Source organism: Balaenoptera musculus, chromosome 6 (genome assembly GCF_009873245.2).
Source record: "Balaenoptera musculus isolate JJ_BM4_2016_0621 chromosome 6, mBalMus1.pri.v3, whole genome shotgun sequence".
Lineage (NCBI taxonomy): Eukaryota > Metazoa > Chordata > Mammalia > Artiodactyla > Balaenopteridae > Balaenoptera > Balaenoptera musculus.
Window position 1 is genome coordinate 115432546 of NC_045790.1, and position 14800 is coordinate 115447345.

General features: G+C 61.4%; 1 protein-coding gene and 1 pseudogene across 6 annotated transcripts; one reads left to right on the forward strand and one right to left on the reverse strand.

The window, feature by feature from the left end:
- Positions 1 to 2417: 2417 nt before the first annotated feature.
- LOC118897599 lies at positions 2418 to 2585 on the reverse strand (annotated as a pseudogene).
- Positions 2586 to 6598: 4013 nt separating this feature from the next.
- On the forward strand, positions 6599 to 14730 carry DIPK1B (divergent protein kinase domain 1B). 6 transcript variants are annotated; one of them, XM_036855887.1, is made up of 6 exons: positions 6599 to 6772; positions 10217 to 10351; positions 12463 to 12579; positions 12784 to 12891; positions 12995 to 13171; positions 13637 to 14730. In XM_036855887.1, the coding sequence occupies exons 1-6, from the start codon at positions 6710 to 6712 to the stop codon at positions 14447 to 14449; spliced, it is 1413 nt and encodes a 470-aa protein (XP_036711782.1). In that variant the 5' UTR covers positions 6599 to 6709; the 3' UTR covers positions 14450 to 14730. The 6 variants fall into 6 exon arrangements, with proteins under 6 accessions (XP_036711782.1, XP_036711783.1, XP_036711786.1 ...); XM_036855888.1 differs by having other exon boundaries at positions 12514 to 12579; XM_036855892.1 differs by lacking the exon at positions 6599 to 6772 and adding an exon at positions 7014 to 7136 and having other exon boundaries at positions 12389 to 12579.
- Positions 14731 to 14800: the final 70 nt, after the last annotated feature.

A 14800-nucleotide genomic window follows, 5' to 3' on the forward strand; every position in this document is an offset into this window, starting at 1 on the left:
AAATATACTGCATTGTTTGGTGTCACGCTAAGAAAGTTCTGTGCTGGGTCTAACCTCAGGGTCTCCTGCTGTGGCTTAATCCCCTTGTAGCCTCCCTGTAGACCTGACTCGTCCTTGGGGATGTGTAGTGCAGGCCCCCAGGAAACCCCAGGGACCCTCACTCCCGGCATAGGGAGGAGTGCTGGTGTGCAACTTCCAGGGACCGCGGCTCTGGCCTGGAGCTCAGATCGCTGGCCACCACGTTGTGAGGCTGCTCAAGCAGCCCCGCTGAGAGGTCAGCATGGCCGGGAACTGACCTCCAGCCAGCACCAACCTGCCAGCATGTGGTCCTCCAGTCCCACTTAAGCCTTCAAAGGACCGAGAGGCCCGGCTGACGTTTTGACATCGATGTCATAGAGATCCTGGGTCAGAATCACATGGCTGAGCTGCTCCGGGGTTCCTGACACACAGCACTGCTCGCTGTTCTGAGCTGCTGGGTTTGAGGTGCTTTGTTATACCGCAGTGGATCACTGATACGGGATGCTTTTGCAACTGGATGCGTGGAAAAGAATCCAAAAAAAGAATCCATAGAGAGAATATTCTGGAAAGAAGAAGAGCAAGGAGGAGTCCAAAAGGCATTTTGAAAAGAATCCCTGAGCGTCTGGAAAATAAGATCAGTCCAGACTCCGGGGCAGGAGCTGGAAGCCTCACAGGACCAGGCCCACCAGCCCCATCTGTTCAGGGCCCCTGCTGCAAGCCACATTCCAGACATGGAAATTTCTGGTTCTTGAAAGCACCGCCCGTAACAAATTACCACGAAGCGTGACTTAAAATGACAGAAATTTAGTCTCCCAGTTCTGGAGCCCAGAAGTCCAAAATCCTGGTGTGGAGGGCCGCACTTCCTCGGAGGCTCCAGGGGAGGGCCCTTCCCTCTCCCAGCTCCTGCTGGCCAGCTGTTCCTCAGCGTGCAAGCACGGCTCCTGCCTCGGCCCCGTCTTCTCCCCTGTGTCTGTCTCTCCTCTGTGAGTCTCCGATAAGGACACAGGTCATTGGATTTGCCCCCCACCCCCAAGGGTGGTCTCCTCTTCTCAAGATCTTAACTTAATGACATCTGCAAAGATCCTTTTTCCAAATAAGGCCCCATTCACAGGGTCCAGGGGTGAGGATGTGAACACATCTCTTTTGGGGGCAACTATTCAGCTCACTGCAGGCAGTGCACTAGACACCCAAGGGACCCTCCCACTGCAAAAAAAAAAAAACTTGGATTCTGGGATCTGAGAAGCGGAAGTCTCCCAAGACCTCTGACCTCTGTGGAGCAGGTGAGCGGTGAGCAGGCAGGAAGACCCCGGCCCCGAGGGCAGATGCCCGCAGCTGTGCCCTGAGCCCTGAACCTCCAGCTCTGCGGGGCCCCCACCCGCACAGGCGCAATCCCTCCCAGCACCCCGGATTTAGAGCTACGGGATTCCCATGGGTTAAGGTCAAGCAAACATGAGTTCAAGATCAGACTGACAAGCACGTGGTGGAGACGCAGCGCGAGTGAGAGAACGGGCCAACACACGTCGGATTGAGACCCCCTGGACCCTCAGACACCTGACTAGACAGAACAGCGAAGTGTAAGTGCAGAGAGAGGCACGAGGGACTCACAGCTCCGCCGCTGCGTCATCTGAATATGCCAACATCCATCGTGCAAAGTGCAGGTTCCATGTCTGCCCAGGGTCCACTGCCTCTGGGCTTCTGCAGGTTCTGTCCCTCTGCCTGGACTGCATCCTCCCCTTCCCTCCCCCTGCCCCCATCCTTTGGGTCTTAATACAGACATCACATTCCCCAGGCCTGGGCTGGGCCTGAAGGCATCCACACCTCCCAAAACACCTGTCTGAAGGGAACTGCGTGACCCCTGACCTCAGTCCTAGGTCATCGGGGCCTGCGGCAGTGGGATGAGCTATGTCTGGAAGGGCAATGTGCCCAGGGCCCAAGTCTCCATTTCTCCATTTTCCCCGTGACATACTTGTGCCCGAGGCTGAGGGGTACCAGAAAAACCTGGAGTTTAGTTGAACACGTGGCTGCCCAGGAAAAAAAGACTACATTTCCCTGCATGCTTTGCAGCAAGAAAGGTCATATGACTAATCTCTGGCCAATGGGATGTGAGCAGAAGAGAGATGCTTTTCTAGGTCTTGTCTTTAAAGGGAAAGTCATGCACTTCACGTCCCTTTTGCTCTTCCTCCTTGCTGGAGTGTGGAGGTGATGTTTGGAACTGGAGCAGCCATTCTGGACTGCCAGACAGAAACCAGGTGTTGAGGAAGTCCCTGAGAAAGTGCAGTCTCCATATCAGCCCTCGGACGCTTACACTCAGAGTGCTGCATGAAAGAGAAATACACTTTCCTCCTGATTAAGCCATTTCTATTTTGGGGTCCCTTGATAAAACGTGTTATATTTTCACTGACTCTTGGGCCGTTTCCAATGATGTATCTGTTTGGTCTGTGTATTGGGTTGGATAGTGGCCCCCCGCCCCCCCCCCCGCCGGGTTCATGGTCACCCAGAACTTCAATTAGCAATAATTGCGCCTCGGATAAACCTCACTGGCTACCATACTGCCACTGCGCAAAGCTACACCCAGAACTTCAGAATGTGGCCTATTGGGAAATAGGGTCTCTGAAGGTCATGTGAGGACACAAAGACAGAGAAGGCATGACATGGCTCTGAGCAGTGTCGTGTGTTTGGCTTCATTTGCAGCCTGATATGGTGCTTCTTCATCACAAAAGCCGCCCCACAGTGGGCTGGCAGTCAAGGTGCCAGAGGCCCTTCCCCGCTTCCCAGTGCCCACAGCCGCTGGTGTCACAGAGCATTGGAATGGCCTCTCCAAAGTTCGCTTAGGAGATTTCTGCCTCTACCTCCATCCCCTCCTCCTGGCCCACACACCTTAGCCAGGCAGCTTGGTCACTGAATGTGGCTGTCCCCAGAGAGGAGCACCTCTGTTTGGTCACCTTGGCAATGACCAGCATGAAAGGGTGGGGGTGGGGCTACGCAGATCCTTTGGAGATAATCAGGATTCTACCCCAACCCCCCTGAGCAGATGCTTCTCCCTTCTCCTAAGGGGACCCTTTGGCCAGCCTGGATGGTCCACAAGGGGATCGAGGGGATGCAAACTTAATTCTGGTCCAGCCACCTGGACTCTCTTATGGGACCATCCTGGTCATCAATCCAAGTATAACGATCATTTGGTTGAGGACATTGGGTACCTGCAGGTGGGCCACATGGTCCAAAGTGTGGGGTGTAGTGGGTCTCCATAAGTTTTATAAAAATGTCTATGTCAGGAATTCCCTGGTAGTCCAGTGGTTAGGACTCTGCGCTTTCACTGCCGAGGGCCCGGGTTCAAGCCCTGGTTGGGGAACTAGGATCCCGCAAGCCGTGCGGTGTGGCAAAAAAAATAAATAAAAATAAAAATGCCCATGTCCCTTTTGCACCGGACCTGTGTCAGTTGGGGTCCCATCAGGAGACAGAAGGCACATGGCAATCTCAACCGGGAAAGTTTGCTACAAGAATTACTAACTGTAACGGAGGATTGGAGTGAAGAACAGACACAGAAGTAACCTGTAGGGAATTCCCTGGTGGTCCAGTGGTTAGGACTCCACGCTTTCACTGCCAAGGGCCCGGGTTGGATCCCTGGTCAGGGAATTAAGATCCCACAAGCTGTGCAGCAGAGCCAAAAAAAGAAGTAACCTGTAGGGCTGAGCTGGAATCCCTGCACCCAGGCTGAGATCTTGTTGGCAGAGCTCAGCTGTGGCTCTCGGGACAGCAAAGAAGTCACTGTGGTGTTGGCAGAATTGCAGGAAATCTGTCCTCCGGAACTTGCTGGAAAACCACTATCTGGGAGCTGGGGACGCTGCTTGCAGGGCAGTGTCTTGTTGGAGGCACTCCGCTACAAAACCATCCCAGGGCTCATCTGTTCAACAAATGTACTGGAACGATTGGATATCCATGCAAAAAACCCCACAAACAAAAACCCCCAAACCCCAAACCAAAACACTGTCTTGACCCATACCTTGCACCATGTACAAAAATTAGCTCAAATTGAGTCACTGACCCAAATGTAAAACCTAATACTGTAAAACTTCTAGAAGAAAAACACAGAAGGAAATCTTTGTGCCCCTGGGTTGGGTTAAGCAAAGATAAGATTTCTTAGGGCTTCCCTGGTGGCGCAGTGGTTGAGAATCTGCCTGCCAATGCAGGGGACACGGGTTCGAGCCCTGGTCTGGGAAGATCCCACATGCCACGGAGCAACTGGGCCCGTGAGCCACAACTACTGAGCTTGCGCGTCTGGGGCCTGTGCTCTGCAACAAGAGAGGCCGCAATAGTGAGAGGCCCGCGCACTGCGATGAAGAGTGGCCCTCGCTCGCCGCAACTGGAGAAAGCCCTCGCACAGAAACGAAGACCCAACACAGTCAAAAATAAATAAATAAATTTCTAAAAAAGCAAGCAAACAAACAAACAAAAAGATTTCTTAGACTGGACACGTGCAAATGAATAAAAGGAAAAAATGGACAAATTGGACCTCATCAAAATTAAGAACTTGTGCTCTTTGAAAAGCACTGTTAAGAAAAGAAAAGACAACCCGCAGACTGGGAGAAAATCTTTGCGAATCACATATTTGATAATGTACTGGTTTCCAGAAGATATAAAAGAATTCTCAAAACTCAACAACAAGGAAACAATACAAAAAAAAAAAAAAAAGATGTGCAAAATTTTTGAATAGACTCTTTGCCAAAGATTATATACAGGTCGCAACTAAGTACATAAAAAATATTCAACATCGGGCTTCCCTGGTGGCACAGTGGTTAAGAATCCGCCTGCCAATGCAGGGGACATGGGTTCGAGCCCTGGTCTGGGAGGATCCCACATGCCGCGGAGCAACTAAGCCCTTGCGCCACAACTACTGAGCCCGCGCTCTAGAGCCCACGAGCCACAACTACTGAGCCCATTCACCTAGAGCCCATGCTCCACAACAAGAGAAGCCACAGCAATGAGAAGCCCGTGCGCCACAACGAAGAGTGGCCCCCACTCACTGCAACTGGAGAAAGCCCGCACGCAGCAACAGACCCAATGCAGCCAAATAAATAAATAAATAAATAAATTTATATAAAAAATATTCAACATCATTAGTTGTTAAGGAAATGCAAATAACAACCACAAAGAAACACCACTGCACACTCAGTAGAATGGCCAGAATTTTTTTTTTTAAGATTTTTTTTTTTTTTTTGATGTGGACCGTTTTTAAAGTCTTTATTAAACTTGTTACAATATTGCTTCTGTTTTATGCTTTGGTTTTTTGACTGCGAGGCATGTGGGATCTTACCTCCCCGACGAGGGATCAAACCCGCACCCCCTACATTGGAAGGCGAAGTCTCAACCACAGGACCACCAGGGAAGTCCCAAATGGCCAGAATTTCAAAACGGACAATACCAAGTGCTACTGAGGATGTGGAGCAACCAGGACTCCCATACCCTGCGGTGGGATGTGAACGTGCAGCCAGAAAGCGTCCTGGCAACTCTGGAGGAAGTTAAACCTACCCTGACCACACGGCTCAGCATCGCTGCTCCGTATCACCCCAGTGAAAATGAATTTCCTTCACACAGAAACTCGAACGCAGGCTTGACGGCAGCTCTGCTCCTGACCCCCAAAGCCAGAACCAGCTCCGAGGGCCTTCACGCGGTGACCGGCTGATCAAGCTGGTGCCTGGTGCCGGGAGTGCCCCTGGCAAAGAGGGGGTGCTGAATTTCCAGGGCCCTCTGCCTAACGACAGAGGCCATACCTGAAGGCTGTGGCTGCTTTATTCCACTTATGTGACGTGCAGGGGAAGAGTCCGGGCTCCCCAGGGCTGGGCCACGGGAGGGCTGGAAGGAAGAGGGGCCCCGGGGTCTTTCGGGGGGGGGGGGGGGAATGTTCTGTAGCCTGAAAGCGCTGGTGCCCACAGGGCTGTCTGTGTAAACACCAGCAGAGATGCACAGTGAAAGGGCGCATTTTCCTGTATTTCTTTACACAGTGGGAGAAAGAGGCAAACGCTGCCGCAGTGTCCACGGCCCCTCCAGGCCGGGTGGTTGGCACGGGACCCCACTAGGGACCTAGCCGCGACACGCCCCGGTCCCTGGGCTCACCGCCCCTCCCGCGCCCCCGACCCTGCCCCGTGGGACCTCCTCAGGCCGCCCGGCTCCACCACCTGTCTCTTCCCTGCAGGGGCGCGCGCGACAGCCCCGCCCGTGACAGTCCCCTCCCGTGACGGCCGCGCCGCTCAAGGGTGCGGGCTGGGGGCGCGGGTGGGCGGGGCCTCGGCGCCCTCCCCTTTCTCTCCGGGGCGGGGCGCGGGGAGGGGGGGCGGTGGGGTGGAGGCGGGGCCGCGGGCACCTCCCACCAGCACCGCCGCCGCGCCCCCGGCCCTCCCTCCCCCTCCCCTCCTCCCTCCCTCCCCTCCTCCCCCCTCCCCGCCGCGCGCCCCCGCACCGCCCCCTCGCGGCCACGCGCCCTCTCCCGCCTTCTGCTCCCCGCCCCCACCCCGCGCGCGTCCCCGCCGCGCCCCCTCCCCGCGCCTCCCCTTCGCGCGCGCCCGCCCGGCCGTCAGAGGCGAGCGCTCCGGCGCGGACGCGGGGCGGGGAGGAGGCGCGGCGGCCGTTGCGGGCCGGCCCGCGGGGCTGAGGCCGAGCCGAGCCGAGCCGGGCCGGTGCACGGCCCGCGCCCACCATGCGGCGGCTGCGGCGCCTGGCGCACCTGGTGCTCTTCTGCCCCTTCTCCAAGGGCCTGCAGGTAGGCGCGCCCCCGCCCCGGCCCCGGCCGGCTCCCGCCCCGGCCCCGGCCGGCTCCCGCCCCCGCCCCGCCCGCCGTGGGGCCCGGGCCTCGGCGGGGGCGCGCGGCGTCCAGCCTGGGGCCCGGGGCGGGTTCGGGACTCGAGGCCGATGAGCGCTGCGGTGCGTGGCCCCCGGGGAGGCTGGGGGCAGGGAGGGCCCTGGGGACTGGGGTGAGGGTTGTCCATGCGGTGAGCGGATGCTGCAGGGTGGCACCCCTGCCTCTGGGGCTGAAGGAGGCCCCACCCCGCCGCGGGCTGGACCTGCTCCCGCAGGCCCAGAAGCCACACCAAGTCCGCCCCGCTTCCCTCGACTTAAAAGACCAGGTTTGTTTTTCTGTGATGGAAAACTTGGGACACACAGAACCACCCTAAGAAGGACATACCCTCCCCCCGGGCCATCCCCCAGCCAGCCCGAGATTAGGAGTGTGCCCTGACCCCACAGTGACCTTGGACGAATCACTGCCCCTCTCAGGACCCTGCCGTCTGCAGGGGAGGCCCAGGCTGCCTCAGGTGCCAGCTGTCAGGAACCCTGTCACCTCTGCTTTGGGTGACCTGAGCCAGGCCCACATCAGAGTCTCAGATCATCCAGGCCACACCTACGACCTCAGTGCCCTCCAGGACCCCAGCCCCTGGGCGGAAGGAGACAGCCCTGATCAGAGCCCAGGCCACGGTGTTCCCCTCTGGGGAGAAGGGTGGGAGCCAGGTAACCCGGTGCTTGTCTGCGCCAGAAGCCCTCCCTGCCCGCCTGGGGCCTTGGGTTCGTGGTGGTCCCCACCCAGCGCTGGGCAAGGTGGGAGCTGAGGGTCTGTGTCCACCCCCATGCTGGGAGGCAGGGGGTGCAGCAGCCCCCGTCCTGAGGGAAAGGCCTTGACTGAGCTGCCGCAGGGGAAGCCAGAGTCGTGGGTCCCGGACCCTGGGTGTCAGGCCTCTGAGCTCAGCCCGGGAACGGCAGATGGGCATGGACAGGAGAGGGGTTCTGGTGGGTTCCCAGTGGCTTGAGCCCAGGACCCCCCTTAATGTCAGGACACACCCTGAGCCTCAGTTTCCCTGCCTGTGAAGCACACTTCTGGGTTGGTAGTGAGGGTTGGAGGTCGTGGCGCATGTGGGTCCCTGGCCCCGAGTGACACCCCCAAGCGGCTTCACGAGGAGCCGGGCAGGCCCCAGTGGGGGAGCAGCTGCACAGGACCCACTGAGGAGCAAGGCCCTCCCTGTCCTGGGGGCGCACTCGCCCATGGGTGACAGGACCCACGGGGCCAGGGCAGGGACTGCTCCTGGAGGAGGTGCCCGCCTAAGATAAGGGCCCAGGGCTCGGTCACAGCTAGCCAAGTGCAGACGGTGTCCTGGGAGCGGGGCCGCCACGCGAAGGCCTGAGCTGGAGGGCGTCCGGCGGGACAGTGGGCAGTGTCCAGGGTGGGCCCTGCAGTCAGTCTGGGAAGCTTGGGTCCGGCCCAGGGCAGCCCCTGGGTCCAGTGCAGGCTACAGCGTGCCCTCTTCCTGGCCATCCCCCCAGGACTCCCAGCGCTGGCCCCCCAGAGGCCCTGCCCACCTCCGCCTCGGGGCTTGGTTCACCAGCGGCTGGAAGTCCTCTGACCTCGTCCTGCCAGACAACAGCCCCAGCTCCCCGGCCCCCCACCCACTGTTCCTCTGCTTTCCTGTTTTTCCCTTTGAACAAAACTGGAGGAAACAGATGCAGTGGCAGGGACTAGTGGGCCTGAGAGCCAACCCTCTCCCTCTGCCCCAGGGCCACCCCAGGCCCCTGGAGCTCTCAGAGGTCCTCCTGCCTGCAGCCCCTCCCCGGCTGGCCAGCCGCGTGAGTCGGTGCTAGGGAAGCAGGAGGTGAGGACCCCGCCTCTCCTGGAAGAACCGTAAAAATGAGCACAGATGCCTGGGCTGGGCCTGCAGGCCCCTGCCCTGTCCTCAGTGGGGACCCGTTGGCCGCATTTCTGGGCCCCAGCCCCCAGGTGACTAGGACCCAGGACTAACCAGGACTGGAGCCGCTCCCTGGCCCGCGGGTGGCAGGGTGCGTGACCAGTGCTGGCAATGGTTCTCCTCTGGGGCAGGCTGGCCTGAAGCCCCAGGCCCTCCTGCCCTCCTGCCCTCCTGGTCCCTGGGCCCGGGCCCTGTTCTCTGGGGCTCAGCTGCCTGGTCAAGGTGTCTGAGCTCTTGCACGGGACGGCGCCTGGCAACCCCATCCCGTCAGCTGGCCGCCCCTGGACAGCAGCCAGTGAGGCCTGTGAATTACCAGGGTCGGGGTCGGGAAGGAAGCTGATGCCCCTGCAATCCCGGCTTGGGGGCTGGATGGGAGACAGTGCCCCCGCTCCTGCAGGGCTCTGGGACCCTCCCACCCTGTGATTCTACCCGTCAGCTGGGGAAACCTGGCAGAGGGGCTGAGCCCTCCATTGAAGCAGTTCCCGGCCCACCCCAGACTTCTGGGGCAGAGCCTCTGGCAGCAGGGCCAGGGGCTGCATGTCTTAGTTATCCATTCTTTATCGTGGTAAATTATACGTCACATGAATTTAGCATCTTAACCATTTTTAAGTGCACGGTTCAGGGGCATTAAGCACATTCACATTGTTGTGCAGCCGTCACCATCCGTCTCTAGAACCCGTCTCACCTTCCCAAACTCAAACTCCGTCCCCTTTAAACACTCACTCCCCATCCTCCCCAGCCCCTGGCCCCCCCAACCCTTCCTGTCTCTGTGGATCTGACTCCTCAAGGCCCTCGCCTGGGTGGAATCGAAGGATCTGTCTCCTTTGGAGACGACGACTCTGGACGTGATGTCCTCCGGGGTCACCCACGCTGTAGCCTGGGTCGGGATTCTCTGCCTTTTCGTGGCTGAATAATATTCCCGTCGTGTGGATGGACCACATTTGGTTTATCCACTCATCTGTCAACAGACAAGCGGGCTGTATCCACCCTTTGGCTTCTGTGATCGTGGGTGGGTGAGGCCGTGTCTCTTAAAGGCTCACAGGGTGACCGTGCCTCCAACCCCATGCCACGTGCTAGCCCGGGTCCAGCCTGAAATCTCCACCCGCCAGGGGGACAGTGCGCGGGGGTGTGAGTGCTTCTCCCGCCTGACCTTGTGCAGAGGTTACATGTCACTATGAAATGTGGGCAGGACAGGAGGGAAAATTGTTCAAAATCTCTTTATTCAGCAAAATAAAGAGCGTCTACCCCATATCTCCCTCATTTTGGAATTTATTTTTACCTGCCCGTGAGATTTAAAGGTCTGGGAGACACCAGGCCCCGGCCCCACCCATAGTGGGTAGGCGGAGGGGGAGGGAGACGTTGGGCTGGGTGGGTGCTGGCCCCCAGATGGGGGGCACCCCTCGGGAAGGCTGGGGTCCGGGACGTGGGGTCAGCACCCCAAATGCGGCGCTTCCTCATGGCCCCCTCCCCCGCAGGGCCGGCTCCCGGGCCTCAGGGTCAAGTACGTCTTCCTGGTCTGGCTCGGCGTCTTCGCGGGCAGCTGGCTGGCCTACGTGCACTACTCGTCCTACGCTGAGCTCTGCCGCGGGCACATCTGCCAGGTGGTCATCGTAAGTGTCACCTCGGGCCAGGCCTGTGGGCTCCTGGGCCAGTGCCCCTGCCGTGGCAGCTTAGAGATGTGGCTCAGAGGCGCCGGCTCAGCGGGTTTTAAGACACATCTGACTGTGCCGACTGCAGAGCTGCCCCCGGTGGGCCATGGGGGAGGCCAGAGAGGAATGCGGAGGCCAAGGGGAGGCCGCGCAGATGCGGGTGGCCGGGGACGGACAGATGGACGGAGCCAGCTGTAGAGGTGTCCGGGAGGGAGACACTTTAGCCCAGACGGCGACAGGCAGGCACTGGTGGCCTTGAGGGCCTCTCCTGGGGCCAGGAGTCCAGCAAAGGAGGCTGCGGGGCATGGTCTTCGGGGCCTCAGACGGGAGACAGCGCTAAGTCGCCACCGTGGCCTCTACAGCAAGGCCGTGCACGTGCACGTGAGGGCGCGTGAGCCTGCGTGTGCTTGTCCACGCGAGTGCTTGTGTGCCCACGAGCGTGCACACGGGGTGGCTCACTGCTCCTGCTGATGCCCTGTGACTGGCTGGAGGGCGAGGTGACGCCAGCCGAAGGGGCCCTGGCAAACCTCAGACTCTGATCCCCCCGGCCACCCTGCCTGGCCTCCCCGGGCAGGTTGGAGCCCTTGGCGAGCCGACCAGGGTTCTGAGGCCTCCATGCCACTTGGGGACGGACCTGGGAGGACCTGCCCTGCCCCAGCAGAGCTCCTGGGGTCTCGAAGGGGGAGCCGTGGGAGACGCCCGCCTTGAACCCGTCTCCATTTGCCTCGCACCAGCCGGCGGCCTGGAGTTTCTCCTCCTCTGCAGGATGAGGGCATTCCTCCTGGGGGGTCTGTGTGGCGCCCTGGAAGGGCTCAGCAGGCCTGTTCTGGGCAAGGTCCCAGGGGGGCCACACTTGGGAAAGTCCAGAGGTGGCGGTGGGAGGGGCACGGGCGTCCAGAGTGGGAGAGCCCATGCGTCGGGACTTGTAAGGGGCCCATTGATGGTTGGCTCAGGCCTCCTGGGGGCGGGGCTGCCACCAGGCACCGAGGGCACAGTCCCAGCTCAGAGGAGAAGGCCTCGGGCCTCCCGGCCATTCTCAGGCAAGCTCGTTTATTCCAGAAAGGCTCACTGGGGCCCTCCAGGGGCCGGCCCGAGCTGGGGGGCTGGGGAGACCCAGGGGCAGGCGTGTGTGGGGATGGAGCCCGTCCTCTGGGTGGGGGCGGGGAAAAGCCCTGCTCTGGGGACCCCTCGGGGGTCCGCCTGGTGCTGGCAGTGGGTGGAGGGGCCTTTGCGGGCAGCAAGACCTGGGAGGAGGCATGAGATGGGGTCTGGCCAGTGGCATGCAGTGAGCAGACGCTCAGAGCTGGCGGGTGTTTTCTGAGTACCTCCTGTGTGCCCCCAGCAGCGCCCCAACATGCAGAGGACTGGGGGGCCCTGGGGGAGCAGAGGAGGAACCTGCCCCTCCCAGCCAGAGGAGCTGCAGCTTCCGTTTTCCCAGTGCCCTGGATGCTGGGCCCCGCGCTCCTGAGGCCCATCCCTGGCGCCGTGGGGACACCCTCTCCTTTCCAGAGGAGACCTGCCCACCTCATGGGGGTATCAGCTGTCTCCGAGATATTCCACAGCTTGTCCAAGGCCACCCAGTGTGTGTGTGGGGAAGGCAGGACCAGGGGCCGCGGAGCCGGTGCCCATGGACCTCTGGGTGCTCGGCCGGGTCCCCACCACCGCCCAGTCTGCACACAGTAAACAGGCTGGGAGGGGAGATGTCTGATGGGTCGCAGGAGCCCTGAGGCTGATGGACACACTGCCCACCTCAGCTTCCGTGGAAGCCCCACCCCACACTGGTGGGCGGTGTGGCCGACAGGTCCCTTCCCCCGCCCTGGCCCAGCCCTGCCGCCCACGCTCCCTGGCAGACCACCCCACAAAGGCCCTGGGGCTTTTCAGGGGTCAAAACAGACCCCTGTGGCGGAGGGCCTCCCTCCAAGGTGGCAGAATGACAGTGTGTGGTCTCTTGGTTTTCCTCTTGAACGGCTGTCGTGGCCTCCTCCCTGGTTCCCATAGGTGAGTCCAGGGCCTGTGGCGCCTCCCGCCCCTCAGCACACTCTCTGCATCGCCCTTCCCTCTCCTTCCTCCAGGCCCTCGCCACCAAGGGCCTGGGCACCATGGCAACGGTGACGCACATCCAGGAGTTCACCCCACACTTGCTCCAGACTCCACGGCTCCCCCCACCCCGGCCTCACCTTCCTGCTCAGGTCAGCCCAGACCCCCAGGACTCAGGGGGCTGCAAGGCCTCGTCTAGAGCCGAGAAGGGGCCAGCGGGGGCGGCAGCTACTCCAGAGCCTGACCTAATTACTGCAGAAAGCTTCTCCCTGTGCATCTGGCTAAAGAAGGGGCCGGCGGGCGGGCAGGACGAGCCCCCGCCCCCCAGGCCACTTCCTGCGTCTTCCTCTCCTCAGTGTGACCAGTACCGCAAGGGCATCATCTCAGGCTCCATCTGCCAGGACCTGTGCAACCTGCGCCAGGTGGAGTGGAGGACCTGCCTCTCCTCTGTCCCGGGCCAGCAGGTAAGCCCAGCAGGGTCGGGCCAGGGTCAGCCCCAGGGCTCAGACGCCCTCGGTGCAGCCAGAGGGGCACATCTGCACGGAGGGTCCCTGTGGTCCTGTGCAGGTGTACAGCGGGCTCTGGCAGGGCAAGGAGGTGACCATCAAGTGTGGCATTGAGGAGAGCCTGGACTCGAAGGCTGGGGCAGACACGGCCCCCCGGCGGGAGCTGGTGCTCTTTGACAAGCCCACCCGGGGCACCTCGATTAAGGAGTTCCAGGAGATGACCCTCAGCTTTCTCAAGGTCAGTTGGCCCTCCTGGGGGCCAGTCAAGTTCATGCCCAGGGACGTGTGACAGGGCAGGAGGCAGGCCGGGTGGAGGCCACACGGGCCAGCCAGGTGTCTGGCTAGCCCCCCAGCTCCGAGCAGACCCTCCCTCAGGGAGCACCCACAGGCTTGAGGCCCCGCCCCAGGGGCATCTCTGGGGAGAGCAGGAGGAGGAGGAGGGGCAGATGAGAGGTGAATGGGCCCCACCCAGTGCTTCCGCCTCTGTGCTGAGGGCTCCAGGCTCCGAGAGCGCTGGGGGAGAGACGACGCAGGTGGGCTTCCAGGAGTGGCGAGGGGGCCTCGCAGGTCCCCGGTTGTCCCCTCCGTCCTGTCGGCTGGAGGCGGGGCTCCCCCTGCCTGGCGGATGCGCGGGGTCCAGAGTGCAGCCTGCTGGCCGGCTGCCCGATGCCCTGGCCTCCTCTCTCCTGCTCCCAAACCTCAGGCAAACCTGGGAGACCTGCCCTCCCTGCCCGCACTGGTCGGACAGGTCCTGCTCATGGCCGACTTCAACAAGGACCACAGGGTGTCCCTGGCCGAGGCCAAGTCAGTGTGGGCCCTGCTGCAGCGGAACGAGTTCCTGCTGCTGCTATCCCTGCAGGAGAAGGAGCACGCCTCCCGCCTGCTGGGCTACTGCGGGGACCTGTACATCACCGAGGGGGTCCCGCACAGCTCCTGGCCCGGGGCTGCGCTCCCGCCCCTGCTGCGCCCGCTGCTGCCACCCGCCCTGCACAGGGCCCTGCAGCAGTGGCTGGGGCCCGCGTGGCCCTGGCGCGCCAAGATTGCCATCGGCCTGCTGGAGTTCGTGGAGGAGCTCTTCCACGGCGCCTACGGGACCTTCTACATGTGCGAGACCACGCTAGCCAACGTGGGCTACACAGCCAAGTACGACTTCAGGATGGCTGACCTGCAGCAGGTGGCGCCCGAGGCCGCCGTGCGCCGCTTCCTGCGGGGCCGCCACTGCGAGCACAGCGCGGACTGCACCTACGGCCGCGACTGCAGGGCGCCCTGCGACACGCTCCTGCGGCAGTGCAAGGGCGACCTGGTGCAGCCCAACCTGGCCAAGGTGTGCGAGCTGCTGCGGGACTACCTGCTGCCCGGCGCCCCTGCCGGCCTGCGCACCGAGCTGGGCAAGCAGCTGCGCACGTGCACCACGCTGAGCGGGCTGGCCAGCCAGGTGGAGGCGCACCATTCGCTGGTGCTGAGCCACCTCAAGACCCTGCTCTGGAAGCAGATCTCCAACACCAAGTACGCCTGATGGCCGGCCGGGCCCTCCTGCTCTGCCCCTTCCCCGCCGCCAAGGGACAGGGCTGCTCCAGGGTCCAGAGCCTGCGGGTCCCCAGAGCTCGGGCAGCCGTGGAGCTCCTGCCCCTAACCCCGCCACCCCCAGCGTTTTCTAGGCTCCCAGACAGGACTGTTCAGCTGGAACAGGAGAGGGAAGGACCTAGAGCCTGAGCACCAAGGGCTGGCCGAGGGACCTGCCTAGACCAAGGTTTTGTTAGTTTGGAGAACATGTGTATAAATAAATAGATTTTCCGTTGAGTCCCCGCAGCCCACTCCAGACCCCAGCCTGACGGTCTGCGGGAGGGTGAGGGCAGGGTGGGGGGCA